We start from the raw sequence: 16,848 nt of genomic DNA on the forward strand, positions 1-16,848 counted from the left end.
ATGTGCGTCCGTGGGTCTGTCATTAGAAGACGATGGTCTGTCGGTGTCCTCTTGTCTGACCGTGCCCAATGGTGGACTCGGTCTGTTTGGTTCTCTATAATGGGTAGTGGAGGTTGTAACTGGGAACAAGGGAATCGGTTGTCTACACTGATTCCTGGGACGTGGAGTCCCACATACTGTACAGATTTCTCTAAAACAGGCATTCTGTTGACCACAACGTGGACAGTCCCAAGCCGGACCTCTATTTACTTCAGGGCCCGGGGATCCTGATTGAGGGCTGTAGGGAGGTGTATCCATCTGGGCAGTAGCCTGTGGATACGTAGGAGGCAGGGGCGGCAAATTGGGATACAGAGAATTAAAGGGATTATTTGGAGACATTGGTGGAGCGGCCGGGACGACAGGAGAGACTAATGGAACTGTAGGGGTTTCCATGGGATCGTCTATTGGTGGCCGGGCCATAGGACAATAAACTAAAATGCCCTCGCCTCGGGACTCGGAGTCCCAGTGTTCGTCTTCTGCTGTTTTAGAGCAGTCCAGAATAGCCTTCATGCCTTTTTCCAAACCCTTTTTTCTTATTTCCTTTCTATGCTTATCCTCATATTGTGACCAAAATTCATAATTGAATGTTCCCGCCTTCTTAAGGCCTATACGTTTGTAAACTTTATAGGCTTGTCTGCAAATGTCCTCCCCTTCTCTATCTTTAATTATCTCAATAGGAGTCTGATATATCTTAGATTGTTCAGAACCCATCTTGACCACTTCCAACTATTCTTCACTAAGTATACAGGACGTATATTTCACACAGTAAACTAAGATAATCACTGAGACTATCTGGGAACACACAGTTCCCTGTCCCGGAATAGATTTACAGAACTAAAACCGTGGTCAACTTCAAACACTAGGATTCAGGGGAGACCAGACTTCGCCTCTTAGGGAACTTTTAGTAATATTATAACAGATCCAGAGTAACAATATGACTGCCAGAAATGAGACTATAACAATGACAATTATTTCAATCTCCAATACAGACAACATGACTCTTTAAGTCCCAATGAGTGAGTTCTTCCGTCTAGGACAGTTAAATGAACTTATTCACTCTAAAATATGGACGGGGAAGAAAATATAGGAAACAGGCAACAACTAACCTCTAGTCCGTTAGAGACACACAGATCAAAAGAATCCAGACTGTATAATAGTAAGATAAGCTCTTACCTCTTACACCGGTGTTTTCAGTCTGGGGTCTCAGAATCCAGTATCCACGTCAACGGGCCAGGAGTTTGTTTCAGTCTACTGGTTGCGATGTCCCGTAAAGATAAGCCCCGCCCCCTTAGTTGGGCGCCAAAAACTGTCGAGGGTTAATCTGTTCAAACAGACTGGTCAGTGATGTTGTCCGGTTCCAAATTGACCTACGTAGGAGCGCTCCTTGAGAGTCAAAGTACTGACCATACACGGTATATGGTGAAACAATAAACTCTGAGTTTATTATTTGCATCTCTTGGCTTTTATAGCCAGCCCCTCTCGCAGGACGGGACGTGTGGCTAAACAGGGAATAACCTCGTGATTTCCATACATCTTAAACTCATGATTTTCATATCTGACAATAAACTTTGACATTTAGACTTGTGATATATGACAAATAAGAAAATAGCTGATTTCACATGACTTTCAGACGCGCACATTATTTTTAGACAGAGAGAGCTGAAAACTCTTTGCGGTTAGGCCCTGTCTTGCTAAATCCCGAGACATCTGCTCTTGGAACTTCCTGATTCCAATAGGTCAGCTCTGCAAAACTTGTGTAATAGTCATGAGTTCTGTACACACACAAAATATTTGCAATATATTCATTTTGCTAAAATAGATTGATATATATTCATTTTGATAAACAACATATATTAATTCCTTCAGCCCCTCTTGGCCCTTATCACCCCATATAGGTAGGACTCGTGACTGAATAATGTCCGAGGCTGCTGACTTGCACTGTGTATTTGCTGTTTCCTTGTTTGAATTTCTTTTTGTTTTATATTAACTTTAATGTTAATGTTTTTTCTTATCAATAAGTCGCATGTATTCCAAAATGGTACCAACGCAAACTACAGGGCGTCCCGCAAAAAATGAGCCCGTGCACAACTATGTTGACGGGGAAAAAAAAGCTATTGTGTGCAGAAGATGGCGGCAGAAAATAATTTAAAAAAATTAAATGAGTACAGTAAGAAAAACCTGTTTGTTATCATAGTAATTGTACTGACCCATAGAATAAAGTTATGTCATTTTTGTTGCAGTTTGTGTGCCGCAGAAACAAGACGCATCGAAAGATGGCAGAATTTCATTTTTTTATTTTTATTTTACTCCACTTGGAACTTTTTAAAAGTTTTTCAGTACATTATATGGCACATTAAATAGTTCCATTGAAAAATACAACTCGTCCTGCAAAAAACAAGCTCTCATACAGCGACATCGATGAATAAATTAAAGAGTTATGAGTCTTTAAAAGGGGGGAGGAAAAAACGGAAATGGCAAAAAAAAGGGCCACGTTATTAAGGGGTTAAATTCTCCGCTAGTATACAAGCTTTCACACCTAACGGCAATATATTCTCTGTAGACTATTTGGCCCTTATAAGAGATCACGTTTTATATAGACTTGAATGCCAGGATCCTATGGGAGACAGTACCTTTAGGTATGTAGCTCTTCCAAAGTTTAACAGGAGCCATATCGGGAGGTCCCTTTGTGCAGGTTTGTGCATAGGACCAGTTGTCCAGTAGCACAGGTAAGACAGCAGGGGTCAGAGAGATCTGGTAGGGGTCAGCAAGGGGGAGACAGCACAGTGATCACCTCTGAAATAGGCTTCTGGAGCAGCAGGCAATCTAACAGATTGTTAATTTTTGGAAGCCAGATGTAATTTCAGGACATGGCCCCAAAATTGAACTTTGATAGCAGGAGCTCCAGGGTTGTGTGTCAGCTCTGTAGCTCGGCCAAGCACCCTGCCCCTCTAACACCCAGTGTCTGTAATACAAGCGCAAAAAAACCTATATTGACTCACATTACATTCATGAATCTTTGGAGCTAATTGAATACGACAGTCAGTGGGTGAATGTATTTTGTGACAGAATTTTTTTCTATTTGTCAGGAATGTAGTAGACATTGCTATCTAGTGATATTTGTTATTGCTACAACTCTAGCGTGTAATGGGCATCAGTAGAGAAGTGCTCAGCATTTTTTACGCTACAGATCAGATACAGACAGCATACGGGCATTGTAAAATATATAAACTGTATTAATGTTTGTGTTTGTGCAACTTGTTTGATGCTGCAATTTAGATGATGGTAAATCTCTGGGTTGTGGAGTCAATAAACAGCCTAGTTATGCACAGAGGGGCGATTACAAGGGCAAGTGATTTTCCCACAACTTTTCTGAAGGAAAACAAGACTCCAATACCTGACAAAGAGCAAGTGTGCTCTCTGACTGTTAACGGGGAGGGTGGGGATGGTAACTTAAACAAAAGTCCATGTTACCCCCTCTCCTAGGTTGATATATTTGGTATATTGATATGTTTTATATAAAAGCACAGTAGGATCTGATCTGTCCTCCTTTGTGTAGCCAGTCAGTATGCCTGCAGCCCCTCTCCCTCCTCCCTCATACTGAAGTAAAAGTGAAATCTGAAAGGGAGGCACTACTTCACCCTACTCTTGGAGGCTGTGTGGCAGATTGAGAATCAAGCTTGGCTTTAAAATAAGACCAAGATCAATGCTTTATCAAGTCTGATAAGAACTTCTAACAAAATATTTTCTCTCAAGGTGAAGTATTAAAACATTAAAGTTTATCTATCTATATATGTATAATATATGTATATGTATAGGCGAAAGCCCCCCTAACTCCGGTGTCGTGCAAACATGAAATTTGGCACGACCATTCTTTTGGTCCTAAATAGGAAAAGTAATGTGGTCACAACTCGATTATTCAATGCTAAGTGCAAAAGTAAGTGCATCCCTATGTAATGTACCTAATCTAATTCTCTAACTTCCCGGTATCATTCAAACTTGAAATTTGGCACGACCATTCTGTAGGTCGTAAATAGGAAAAGTAAAGTGGTCGCAGCTTGATTATTCAATTCTAAGTGTGAAAGTAAGTGATCCCCTATGTAATGTAACTAATAACACACATCTGAACTGCACAAACATGAAATTTGCCACGACCATTCTTTACATCCTAAAAGGAAAAGTAATGGGGTTGCAACTTCAATATTCAATTCTAAGCATGAAAAACCGCAATACATGATATAGTTCTTTTCTCAGAAAGCACAAAACCTAAGGAAATGATTTGTATATTGAGGAAAATCTGCCTTACCTCTATGTGTCTCTACTGAGGAGAGTATAACTGACCTCTGTGTGCATATTCTGAAAGACTAAAGTACATAAGGAAACGGCCATGGACTTTAAGGATGGAGCATGCCTTTAAGGCTAAGAACCTCCAGTTTGCGGGTAAATTTGAATAAAAAGGAGCATTACCTTTAATGGTAAAAAGTGAGGACAGTGGGAAGGGTGGCACATTCTGCAGAGGGACATTACTACATGCAGTCTAAGGAGAATCTAACACTCTTCTATGAGTATACATATTTTATTCCTCCATTCCTCTGAAGTAACCACAACTTCATAAAATGTTCTGTGCGAACAACAGGTAAACCCCTGTACCAAATTAACTCAGGCAAAGCCGGGTATATCAGCTAGTTTAGAATATTTGTTTCAAATTAAAAGTATTAAAGAAAGGAAAAAAGTAAGAAATGGAGATTTCTCACCAAGAGGTAGCTAGAGAATCTGCCAATCAACCCATGAAGGGGTTTGTAAAGCAGAATTTTGGCCAGTTGCCATCAAGAACAACAAGTGAACCCTCCATTAAATGTCACCTGTCTAATCCAGGATGAAATGCATAGCATACAGGATAACTTTGAGTGGGGTGGTTCTTACTGCTGAGACGCCACTGAGCCTGAGAGCATTGGAAGTGAAGAGAGCAGCTCCGCATATACCCAATCACAACTTCATTCAATCTTCTCACTTTGACGAGGCGCAGTAAGCCCACATTGAAGAGGAAGGAAAGCACAGGACCCCTGTTCTTGGGATTGGTAGGGGTCTCAGCAGTTAGACCCCCATCTATCATAAAGTTATCCCTTGGCATGTGAATAGGAGACAACTTTAGATTTGGGGATAACTCCTTTAACCCCTTAAGGACCGAGATGTTTTGTACCTTAAGGACCAGACACTTTTTAGGGATTTTACCCATGTGGCGGTTTTACTGCTGTAATTTGTGTCCTTTAGCTACCAAAATTATTTTTGCTGCATTTTTTTTCCCATGACATATGGGGCAATTTTTTTGAAATATCTTTTTCACTGACTACTTTTTTCCCATTTTTTAGTTTTATTGTGGGTTAAATGCTAAACAATTTTTTTTACAACTATAGTTATTTTTTTTAATTTAGTATATTTATGCTAAAATAAAGTACGGGTTCCTCTCTTTGTTTCGGACATTTTGATATATAATATGTATGATTTTGGTTTACAGGTCGCATCGACTCTTTTGGTTGTCGTCGGCTTTGTGTTATTTTCTTTCTTATGTATATATTGTTGTATTCTGTAATTTTTATTTACTTGTATATGTGATTATGTTTTTTACTATCTATGTCCCCCATGACGTCATATAAGACCTCTGGGGGACATTCACTTTTTTTTTTTATTCAACACTTTTCCACTGTAGCTGGAGCATCCATAGGAGACCCAGTTACAGGGGAAAACAACCCCTGTAGTAACATTAGTCACTTGCAGAGCTGGTCAGGGTCTAGTATGACCCTCCAGCTCTGCTGTAGCAGGGAACCCCCGCGGTCACATGACACCCCCCCTTCTTTCCCGGCTCCCAGAGTGGAAGACACTCTTCCACTTTCACTTTCTAGTACACAATGCTCAATGAGCTCTGTGTACTCTGCAAAGGAAAAGGCGGAAAGGGTTAAAAAACCCTCCTGCCTTCTCCTCTGGGTTATCAGCTGTTACAGCTGATAACCCCTCCTGTTTCTGATTGATTGCAGAGCCAGGAGGCTTAAAGCGTAGCTGTAATTTTACTATCGGCGGGGTTTTAAGCTCAGGACCAGGCGCCGTATATTTACCACGCCTGGTCCTTAATGGGTTAATGAACATGTGTACTGCTACTACACTACAGCTGTGCAATGCTTTTATACATGGAAGCTTGGGGAGTGACTGCATGTGGTTTGTTTTTAGTGCCAGTTTAAAATAAATAGAAGTAAGGGCTAATGCGCACAGCCGTTACACCGCAGCTATTAGGTTCTATTGAACCTAATAGCTGAATGTTCATGTATTGGAATTCCACAGCGTGAAATAACCCGCGGCATGTCCTATTTGCCGGGGGAATACGCGCGGCCGGTTTCCATTGTAGTCAATGGAAGCCGTCCGTCACGCTATACTTCCGCTGTAGCACAGCAGAAGTACAGTGTGAATACGTGGCCCCGCCCACCACGTCATGCGCTGTCATTGGATCTAGGAGGGGAGTATGGGGTCTTTGGGGGGGGCGCCGTGACTGACTCCACTGCGGTTTTCCGCTTATGGAGCCCGTCACGGCCGTGTGCATAAGCCCTAAAGTGGAGTGTTGTTTGGCGTTTACAATATGTGCAGCGAAAGTAGTAAGTATGAATGATGTAGGCCACCTGCAGACAGCCGGGTCGGATCCTGCTGCGAGAATTCGCGCAGCAGGATCCGACCCGCGCTCCTGCAGTGACCAGTGCGGCTCACCTGCTTCCGCATCTGCTCTGTGATGTGCCGGCGCATACGCAAAGCGGAGCCGCCGCATCGGTAGTGACATTTCTGTGCGCATCTGCGAGACCCGCACAGAAATAGAACATGCCGCGATTTGTTTTCCGCACGTGTTTTCACGCGGACAAATCGCGGCTGTGTGCAAAGGATTGCGTTTTGTAATGCAATTCTATGCAGGCAGGCACGGGCGGAAATTCTGCGGGAAATCCCGCTGCGGAATTTCCGCCCATGTGCAGGGGGCCATAGGCTTATTTTGCAATCTACTTTTTTTAAAACTTGGTTTAAAAAGTACATATTTGGAGTATTTTCTATACGAAATGTCTTCCATAACTAGCACTACACTAGTCATACCTTTCTCAGTCTACTGGTAGTCTAATGTATCTGTCTGTAGTATAGTAGTAATAGGATCTTTCTCTTTACAACAGGTCATGAAGATGGTGATGACCCTGACAGCCATGGAGTCAGGATGTATACATTATGTGAAGCGCCCTGGGGCTGTTCTTGAGCCTGGCTGTGTAATTGCTAAACTTCAGCTAGATGATCCCAGCAGAGTTCAACAGGTAGGATATTATGGAGGTAAAACTTAAATGTTTAAAATGAGCGAACCCTTCAAAATGCCTAGAAACTATTGTTTAGAATTTTTCTCAATCACCTATATATATCCATAACTGAGCAGTATATTCATACTGCAGACTTTGTGCATTTCGACAAGGAAGGCTATACGTTTTGTTAAACAGAACAATTTTTTTTAGCATTTTATCAGACAGGATATCTGTAATGTGAAGTAAAAGTCAATGGGTGCACTGACACCCAATATTTGGATAATCGTTCAGCCCAAAGAAACTCTCTTCTTAAACCTAAATGAAAGAGGGCTTACATCTTTTGTTTAGCATGGGCCACAAAAGACTCTTCAATTCCAAAACAGGCTGGTTTCACACGGCTGAGAATCTCATGCGAGTTTGGTGCGTTGTGAGACTCGCAAGACTCGTGCGAATATGAACCCCATTCTTTTGAATTGAGTCATACACATGAGCAATGTGTATGCCGAGAAAATTAGTGGCATGTCCTACCATTTCATGTTCCTTGGAATGCATTGCCCATTGTTTTCAGTGGGGCAGTAAAACACATTGCACAAAAGTGCCGATCCTCTAACGCGCCTGGAAGCCATGCCGGAGGATCGCTACTTCACAGAAGTGAAAAACACCTCGCATTGGCGTGTGAACGCATGTTGGTGAGCGCGATATCGGGCCAATAAACTCATGTGTAGGTAGCCTCAGTAGGACCATTAGTTTGCACTATCAATTTAGTCAAAGTGTAGAGCAATGTCTAATGATGCTCTATAGAAGCGCTTTTTTAAGATCTGTAAAAATGTAAAAGAAGCAAGCGAACCACAACAATGCTAAAATACTGTACATTATTTCCATCCTATTTGATTCTTTTTTTCACAACTTCTCTGTCTGGTAGTGTGGGATATTTAGTCCTTTGCAAATTCTATGCATGTTACAGTTAAGGTCCATCGATGAGCGATGAGCTTCATCGCTGATCTTTTATGCAGCACAAACGATCAGCGATGTTCAGTTTAAACAGCTGCCGGTCAGTAGTGAGCGGCCGCTGTGTTATCTCAATGGAGGGGAGTGAGAGGAGAGAAATCTCCTGCACTGCCCCGCCCCCCTGCTGGCCGCTTTGTGAACCAGCCAGCTCTGCTAGCTACCGTGCAGAAGCACGGGAGCGAGGTAACACGGATGAGTGTCAGGCATCGTTTACCCGACATTCGTCCTATGTAAAAGGACCTTAAGAAGTGAAAATCTGTCAGCCAGGACAAATCACATTATCAGTTGTGCATGAACCAGTGAAAATGCATAAGGCCCTGTGGTGGTTGGGTGTGTGTGTGTGGGGGGGGGGGGATTCTGTGATCTGCTATGTTAAAGGAGTTGTCCGGCCACACAGGGTAAACATTTTTATAATGCTGCTGCTTTCCTTTCAGTAAGGATAGTAACAGACAGCATACAGGGGCTCAAACCGGCCGGCAGATCAGCTGCAATGTCAGTTTCTTACCTTAGATTCTGATCTTCACTGCAGCTTTCAAAGATGGCGCCTCTGTGCTGCCTTCTCACATGCTCTGCGCTCTCCCTCCTCTGTGTGCGCGCTCCCGATGGTAGTAAGAGGCATGAAAAGGCAGGATTTCCCTCAGCTCACGTCCTATCCCCGCCCACGACACGCCCACCTCTATTGAACTGCTCTACAGTCTCTCCCCGCCCAGGCCCCGCCCCCTGCTAAAGTAAAGTAAAACATTTCCCCACACACACATGCCCTCATAGTGCCCCTCTCACAATGACCCCCCCCCCCCCCCCCCACTTCTGTCAGCCGGGTCCATGCACACACACACACACATCCCTGCACCCCCCCCCTGCACACATCCATCCATCCATCCATCCATTCCTCCATCTCTCCCTCTCCACAAACCCCCCTTCCCCCGGGACTTCTGACAGCCGGTCTCCAGACACCACGAACACACACACACACATCACTGCACCCCCGCCTGCACACATCCATCCATCTCTCCCTCTCCACCCCTCCAACTCCTCCTCTCCAACATTTCTCCCCTTCTCCCCTTCCACATACCTTTCAAGTCCCGATGGTGTCTCCTTGGCTCTTCTCCAAGCAGCAGCGGCAGGCAGACACTCACTCCGCTCTGGTATATGAAACCAGGAAGTGAGTGTACTGCGCATGCGCCGACCGGCGGCGCGCGTCCCCTGCAAAGATTAGGGAAAGAGCGCGGTCCCGGCGGAAGAACGAAGGACTGCGCATGCGCGGAGGGGAAGAGACGCGTTCCCGCGCTGACGAGAGCTGCTGCCGGCCCGACAAGAAATGCAGACGATTTCTTGTCGTAACCTGGGACGACCGAGGGGCAACACAGGGGGGGGCACCCCTTCAGGTAAGTCCAAAACTTCTGTTTGCTTCATTTTCCATGCACAATGTATATTACAAAGTGCATGGAAATGGGCAAACAGAAGTAATGACATGCAATGTTTCTGGCCGGACAACCCCTTTAATGTCTGTAGGCACTGACTGCCAATAAGGGGAGCTCTTGTTTAATAGGGATGAAAGGAAATGGTGGTAGTTAAATATAGTAAAACTATAACTATTTTACTTGCTGGCTGGGCTGTTCACTTGCATTTTTCTAATTCTGGAAAACTCTTTAAATGTGTGTTATTAAACCTCAGTATAGGTTTTGTATATTTAAGTGGATATCACTAAACTAATGAAGCACTAGCCTACTCGCATACATGGTTGCAATTTTGTCCATAAACACTAGTAGCATGGCTACAGGGGCATCATTTGTTTCAGTTATACGTAATTGGAATAAAGAGGAGTATTGTTAAAGATTTTTTTTTATTGTGCATGTATGTGTGCAGATGTTACTGTTTTTCACCTATTTCTAGGCTGAACTCCACACAGGGGCTTTGCCAGTTATACACAGCACGATTTTGCAAGGAGAAAAGCTGCATCGGGTTTTTCATTATGTTCTAGATAATTTGGTAAATGTCATGAATGGATTCTGCCTCCCAGAACCTTACTTCAGCAGCAAGGTAACTAACCCAAAAGAGATTTTCAAATGCTATGCTATATGGAATATATGTGTTATTTACTACTGTGTACTAAATAATAGTAAAGGTACATGCACGTGAACAATTTAAAAGTTGCGCCCGACATTCTTGGGCACAACCTGCATCGAACAGCTGTCAGGCATCCCATCTGCGTGCTATTTAATGTGCTGAGCACTGCACACTGACTTGCTGCTTATGTCTGAAAATTGGACGAGAATAGGACATGCTGTGATTTTTTTTTCTTTTTTACTCGGATCGAATAAAAAAAAAAGAAAAAGAAAAGCCCATGTGCATAAACCCATCCAAATGAATGCGCCCTCTTTCCATCGATCTTTTGGACCTTTTTTTCAGTCTGAAAATCGGATGGAATACACATCCATGTACCCTAACTAGTATTTTTTTTCCTTTTTATAGGAGAAAGGTAGACTGGTACGCAGTAATTTTATATCGCCTCATTTCTTCACAACTGTACCATCGCCTAAGGCAAGGGTTGTAGTCTTGTGTACTATAAGTGTCTCTACACGAGAAAAAAAAACCTTGACTTGTGTGTTGGCATAACTTACATGACATAGTGGAGGAACTCTATTGTAATGTATACACTGTATGCCATCTCCCTGAGTATCCCGATTCTTCAATTTTGAGTTCTAATAAAACTGATGCAAACTGATATACAGAATAAAAGGAATTACAGAATTTAGATAAAGTTCTCACCATATTTGGTCATAAAACTTGGCAACATAAGTCTCCAAATTAAGAAGTTACCCAGCTGCACACAGTTGGCACCTATTTTATGGAACCATTTTTCTAATGAGAGAGCAACCTATGAAAGGAGAACTGCTGGTGTTTATGCACTTTATATGTAAAGGAATAGGACAGATGAAATAATAGTCATATTCTGCAGTTACAGCTCTTTAATCTATTGAGCATGCAAATTAAACATATACATTTGCCATTAGCATCCATGTAAAAAAAATGATTACCTTAATGTAGATATTTTTGTGGTGACTTGATTTTGTAGTGAAAAGCTCTGTAGCTCACATTCTTAAAAAAACAAAAAAATATCCAAATATATGCCAAAAGGCAATTAAAGTCGATGAATACCTTACAGTATCCATACACTTGGTGTGCATTGAGGCTGACAGGAATTTTACATGGAGAGATTATCGCTCAAACAATCGTTCCTTTGTTGGAATCATTCCAATCGTTGTGTAATGTAAATATGTGCAGCGATAGAGTAATGATCGCTTCTTTTTGCTGACATAAAAATTATCATTTGTTGGCAGTACATCCAATTGTGTAAGCGGGCATCTGCTTGTTTGTAATGGAACAGAAAGAAAGGAGGAAAAATTTGCAATCGCGCAAGCAATTGCCAGCATGAAAAATAGGCATGAGCATTGTAACATATAAATGCAAATGTGAATATAAACGACTGTTGGTGCTCATTATGGTCAATTTAAGAGGGCTCTTACTGTTCCTGACCATTGATACTGCCAGCATCATATTAGGCTGTTGTATTATGGCCATTAGAATGTATAGAATAATGTTCTTTGTAATATGACTTCATGCAGTAGTAGTATATTTAGCACTGGCATTTGAAAGCAACCTTATACAGATCTGAATTTAGAATGTACCAGCCAGCAACAGAAAATAGATCACATTGAAGGTTTTTTTTCTTGGCAGCTAAAAGACTGTGTGGAAAGACTAATGAAGACCCTCAGAGATCCATCACTTCCTCTGCTTGAACTTCAGGACATCATGACAAGTGTGTCAGGGCGTATTCCACCAAATGTGGAAAAAGCAATTAAAAAAGAGATGGCACAATATGCCAGTAACATTACCTCTGTGTTGTGCCAGTTTCCAAGTCAACAGGTGATGTTTCAGCACAGAAGATTGTGCATTTTTTCTATATTATGCTAACTGGTCATTTCAACAGAATATGAAAAGCGTTCTTAGAATCAATCTTTATTAACCATTTAAGCTAAGAAGTACACGTCAATCTTTATAAAAAATTTCAGTAATAGTGTTTCTGTTATTTATTACAGAGTTTTTTTTCTCTTTGCTAAACAGTAAGCGAGCATTCCCACTGCATGTTTTTTTACATTCTGTGGGATTCCATCTGGGAGTTCCATAGTAGGTCCAAAAATGTTATTGTCACAGAACCCCCAAAGAGAGCCATTCACTGTCATTGGTCAGACACTTAACAACTACTGGTTTTGTGGAAACGAACTAGCTGCAGTGGAAACGAACTGAACCATTGTCAAATTGACACCAAAATAGTGTCTGCCTGACTAATTTCAGTGAATGGTTCTGTTCAGAAGTTCTATCAAAATGCTGTTTTCAGCACCTGGGATGGAACCCCCAAACGGAATACCGTAGTGTTTTTTTTTTTAAAATGCTGTGTGAATGCTCCCTTTCTAAAAATGTTCTAGCCACTACATAGAAATGTAAGCTGTGGCCAGCAGATGACTTGCTGATATTTGGAGTTCTTGATGTGTCATTTACATTCATTGCTTGTGGTGTTATTAATCTGTAGTACCGACTTTGTAGTCCAGTGCTGGAAAGAAACCTGTTATTCCAGGCACTAGATTGAGTATACCTTGATAAGTGTTTTTTTTGTTTCCAAAATTGTATGTTTTCAAGCCTAGGACATGAGGACATGTATTTGGCTTGCTTTTTATTTAGGTCATCACTAAGGCATCATTCACTCCCCCTACCCACCCCCAAGAAAAAAATAAAAAACTTGAATAAACTCTTTAAATTCAGAGCATTTCCCTAGTCACCTCCTTTAATTATTGTAGCTATGTGTAATATAGTAAAATAGTATGTAAGGCCGAAAAAAGACATGTCCATCCAGTTCAGCCTATTACCTCCCCTCTCCCCCCAATGTTGATGCAAAGGAAGGGAAAAAAAACTGGACAGTCATTCTGTAGATGCTGCGGTAACATGACATCTACTGTTTAGTGAACTCAACATTGTGGAGTCAGAGGGGGAATGATGCAAAAATTTTAAAGTTGGGTAATTTTATTTTAGCAATTTCAGCTGTTTTAATTACAGTATAGTGGGAATAACGGAAACATGGATTGATGATAAGTGCGATTGGGGGGTGAACTTTCAGGGTTACAATCTCTTCAGAAGAGACCGTGGCAACCAAAAAGGAAAAGGGGTATGTCTGTATGTTAAATCATACCTAATACTGAAGCTATGAGAAGATATAGGTGTAGGAGATGAACATGTAGATTCTCTGTGGGCAAAAATGCAGAGAGCAAAGAATAACAAAATCCTAATAGCTGTTTTCTATAGCCCACCAAAAGCAACAGAGGAAACTGAAAACTTATTATTAAGGCAAATAGAAGGGGTGTCAAACTGCTATGAAGTAATTATTATGGGGGATTTCAATTATCCAGATATAATATGGGAAGATGAAACCTGTAAATCCAGGAAGGGAGATAAGTTTTTGAGAATATTTAAATAACTACCTTTCCCAACTTGTGTTGGAGCCAACTAGACGGCAAGCCACTCAGGACTTAGTATTACCTAACAAACCGGACAGAATAATGGGGGTGCAGGTCGAGTGACATTTGGGAAATAGTGACCACAATATAATTAATTTCCAGCTGTCATTCAATAAGAAACCTGACCAGGGAGCGACAAAAAAATAAACTTTAGTAAAGCAAAATTTGATCAGCTCAGAATTACTCTTAGGAACATAAATTGGGACAACATCCTCAAAAATAACAGCACAGACGACAAATGGGAGAAGTTTAAAAACATCCTAATTACCTCATGTGAGCAGTTCATACCCTTTAAAAAAAAAAAAAAAGAACTACAAGTAGTAGGAAACCAATGTAGCTCGACAAAACTGTAAGGGGGGCAATAAGCGAAGAAAGCATTTAAATTACTAAATGAGGAAGATGGCAGCAAAAAAGCACTAAAAACATACAGGGAAAAAAACTAATTATATAAGGAAAAGATCAAAACTGCCAAGGAGGAGGCAGAAAGACTGATTGCTAAAGAGAGCAAAAATAACCCTACTCTATTCTTCAATTATATACATGGTAAAAGGATATGTACTGTGAAAGCATTAGCGCCTTAACAAATAATGCAGGAGAAACCATAGAAGACTGTGGGGGGAAGGCAAATCTATTAAATAGCTTTTTCTCAAGTGTATTCACGAATGAAAAAGAAATACCACATGAGATGCAGGGGAATAAAATGAACCCCCCCGCTAAGTATTGGATGCCTAACAGAGGAGAAAGTGCAGAGCTGGTTAAGAAGGATAAAAATCGATAAATTGCCGTCCCCAGATAGAATACACCCAAGGGCTCTAGGGGAACTAAGTGATGTGATAGACCGCTATTTCTTATATTTAGGGACAGTATTGAGACCAGGGTTGTCCCACTAGACTTGTGCATTGCCAGTGTGATCCCAATATAAAAAAGGGGTCTAAAAGAGAACGTGGTTACTGGAGGCCAGTAAGCCTCACTTTATTAATTGGAAAAATATTCAAGGGGTTTCTGATAGACGCCTTACTATAATACCTGAAGGAAAACAACGGTATAACTCCTCATCAGCATGGGTTCATGAGGGGTCGATCATGTCAGCTTCTACAATGAAGTTCTAGGCTGCACCTGGAAGAGTCTATTGATCTTGTATATCTGGATTTTTCTAAAGTATTTGACACCGTGCTGCATAATAGGCTGATATATAAAATAAAACAGCTCAGACTGGGTGAAAACATGTGTATCTGGGTAAATAACTGGCTCAGAGATAGAAAGCAGAGGGTGGTGATAAATGGTTTGTACTCTGGTTGGACGACTGTTGCTAGTGGGGTGCCACAGGCTTCAGTATTAGGCCCCTTTCTGTTCAATATATTTATTAATGACCTGATAGAAGGACTGCACAGTAAAATATCAATATTTGCAGATGATACAAAATTATACAAGGTAATTAATACAAAGGAGGACAATATGTGGCTACAAACAGACCTAGATAAGTCAGGGGCTTGGGTTAAAAATGGCAAATGAAGTACAATATTGATAAATGTAAGGTCATGCACATGGGCAGAAGAAATGGATGCCACCAATATACACTAAACGGAATACTGCTAGAGAAAATTAAGATGGAAAAGAACTTAGGGGTACTACAGTAGTTGACTGTAGACTTAATTGGAGCAGTCAATGCCAGTCAGCTGCTGCGAAGGCAAATAAAGTCTTGGGGTGCATTAAAAGAGGTATAGGGTCGAGGCATGAGCACATTATTCTTCCATTATATAAGGCACTTGTCAGGCCTCACATGTAATACTGTGTACAGTTCTGGACACTGGTGCTCAGGAAAGATGTTGCAATGCTTGAGGGGGTTCAAAGAAGGGCAACTAAATTAATGAACGGAATGAGAGGACTGGAATACCTGGAGAGGCTAACAAAACAGGGATTATTTACCCAGGAAAAAAGACAGTTAAAAGGCAACCAAATAACTATGTATAAATACATCAAGGGACAATATAGGAATCTCTCCCATGATCTGCTTATTTCCAGGCCTTCGACGGTAACGAGAGGGCATCCACTACGTCTAAAAGAAAGCAGGTTTCATCACCAACACAGAAAGGGGTTCTTTACCATAACAGTAGTGAGACTGTGGAACTCTCTGCCTGAGGACGTGGTGATTGCAAAATCGGTAGTTGAGTTTAAGAAGGGGCTAGACGTCTTTTTATAGCTGTATGATATTACAGGATATAGAGTTAGGTAACCAGCCGGGTTGTTGATCCGGGTCTTGGAGTTAGGTAGAACTCAAAGGTTGATCCAGGGATTATTTTGACTGCCATTATGGATTCGGGAAGAATTTTTTTCCTCCAAAGGAGCTAAATTGGCATCTGCCTTGTTGGGGTTTTTTTGCTTTCCTTTGGATCAACAAGGAGGGGGGGCAGAAACAGGCTGAAGTAGATAAACATTGTCTTCATTCAGCCTGGCATACTATGTTAGTATGTTAATTTGATTTTCAGTGATCTGAAAATCCTTTTTTTTTTCAAAGTAAAACTAAACCTTTTTTTTAAATTTATTCTTCTATGATGTACACTTCAGTTTGCTTTATAATAGCGTTGTACCAAGCCCTACCCTCATTTTTGGGAAGGAAAGGGGGGGCGGGTAAGTGGCCTTAAAATATAAGCCCCCCCCCCCCCCCAAAAAAAAAACCCTAGCCACACTACACGAAAAAATGCCTAGTAGCCGGTATGCGGGCCCCTCGCATTGAAGACCCGGCCTCCAGCAAGTGATTGCTCTAATTGGTTGATCGAGCACTGCATCAGTGCTCGATTAACCAATCACAGCCATTCAATGGCTATGATTGGTTGATTGAGCGCTCTCTCTGATTGAGTGACACGGCGCTCGATGAACCAATCAGAGCAATCGCTTGCTGGAGGCAGGGTATTCAAGCCCCG

The 16,848-nt window shown here is 41.6% G+C and overlaps 1 protein-coding gene across 1 annotated transcript in view; it reads left to right on the plus strand.

Moving 5' to 3' along the window:
* Positions 1-16,848, plus strand: part of ACACA (acetyl-CoA carboxylase alpha) — an 856,108-nt gene that overhangs the window by 190,946 nt on the left and 648,314 nt on the right. The window contains exons 19-21 of the mRNA XM_066609221.1: positions 7,233-7,367; positions 10,251-10,397; positions 12,096-12,284. Coding sequence (XP_066465318.1) covers positions 7,233-7,367; positions 10,251-10,397; positions 12,096-12,284 — 471 coding nt within the window. The remainder of the gene's footprint in view (positions 1-7,232; positions 7,368-10,250; positions 10,398-12,095; positions 12,285-16,848) is intronic.

Source organism: Eleutherodactylus coqui, chromosome 1 (genome assembly GCF_035609145.1).
Source record: "Eleutherodactylus coqui strain aEleCoq1 chromosome 1, aEleCoq1.hap1, whole genome shotgun sequence".
Lineage (NCBI taxonomy): Eukaryota > Metazoa > Chordata > Amphibia > Anura > Eleutherodactylidae > Eleutherodactylus > Eleutherodactylus coqui.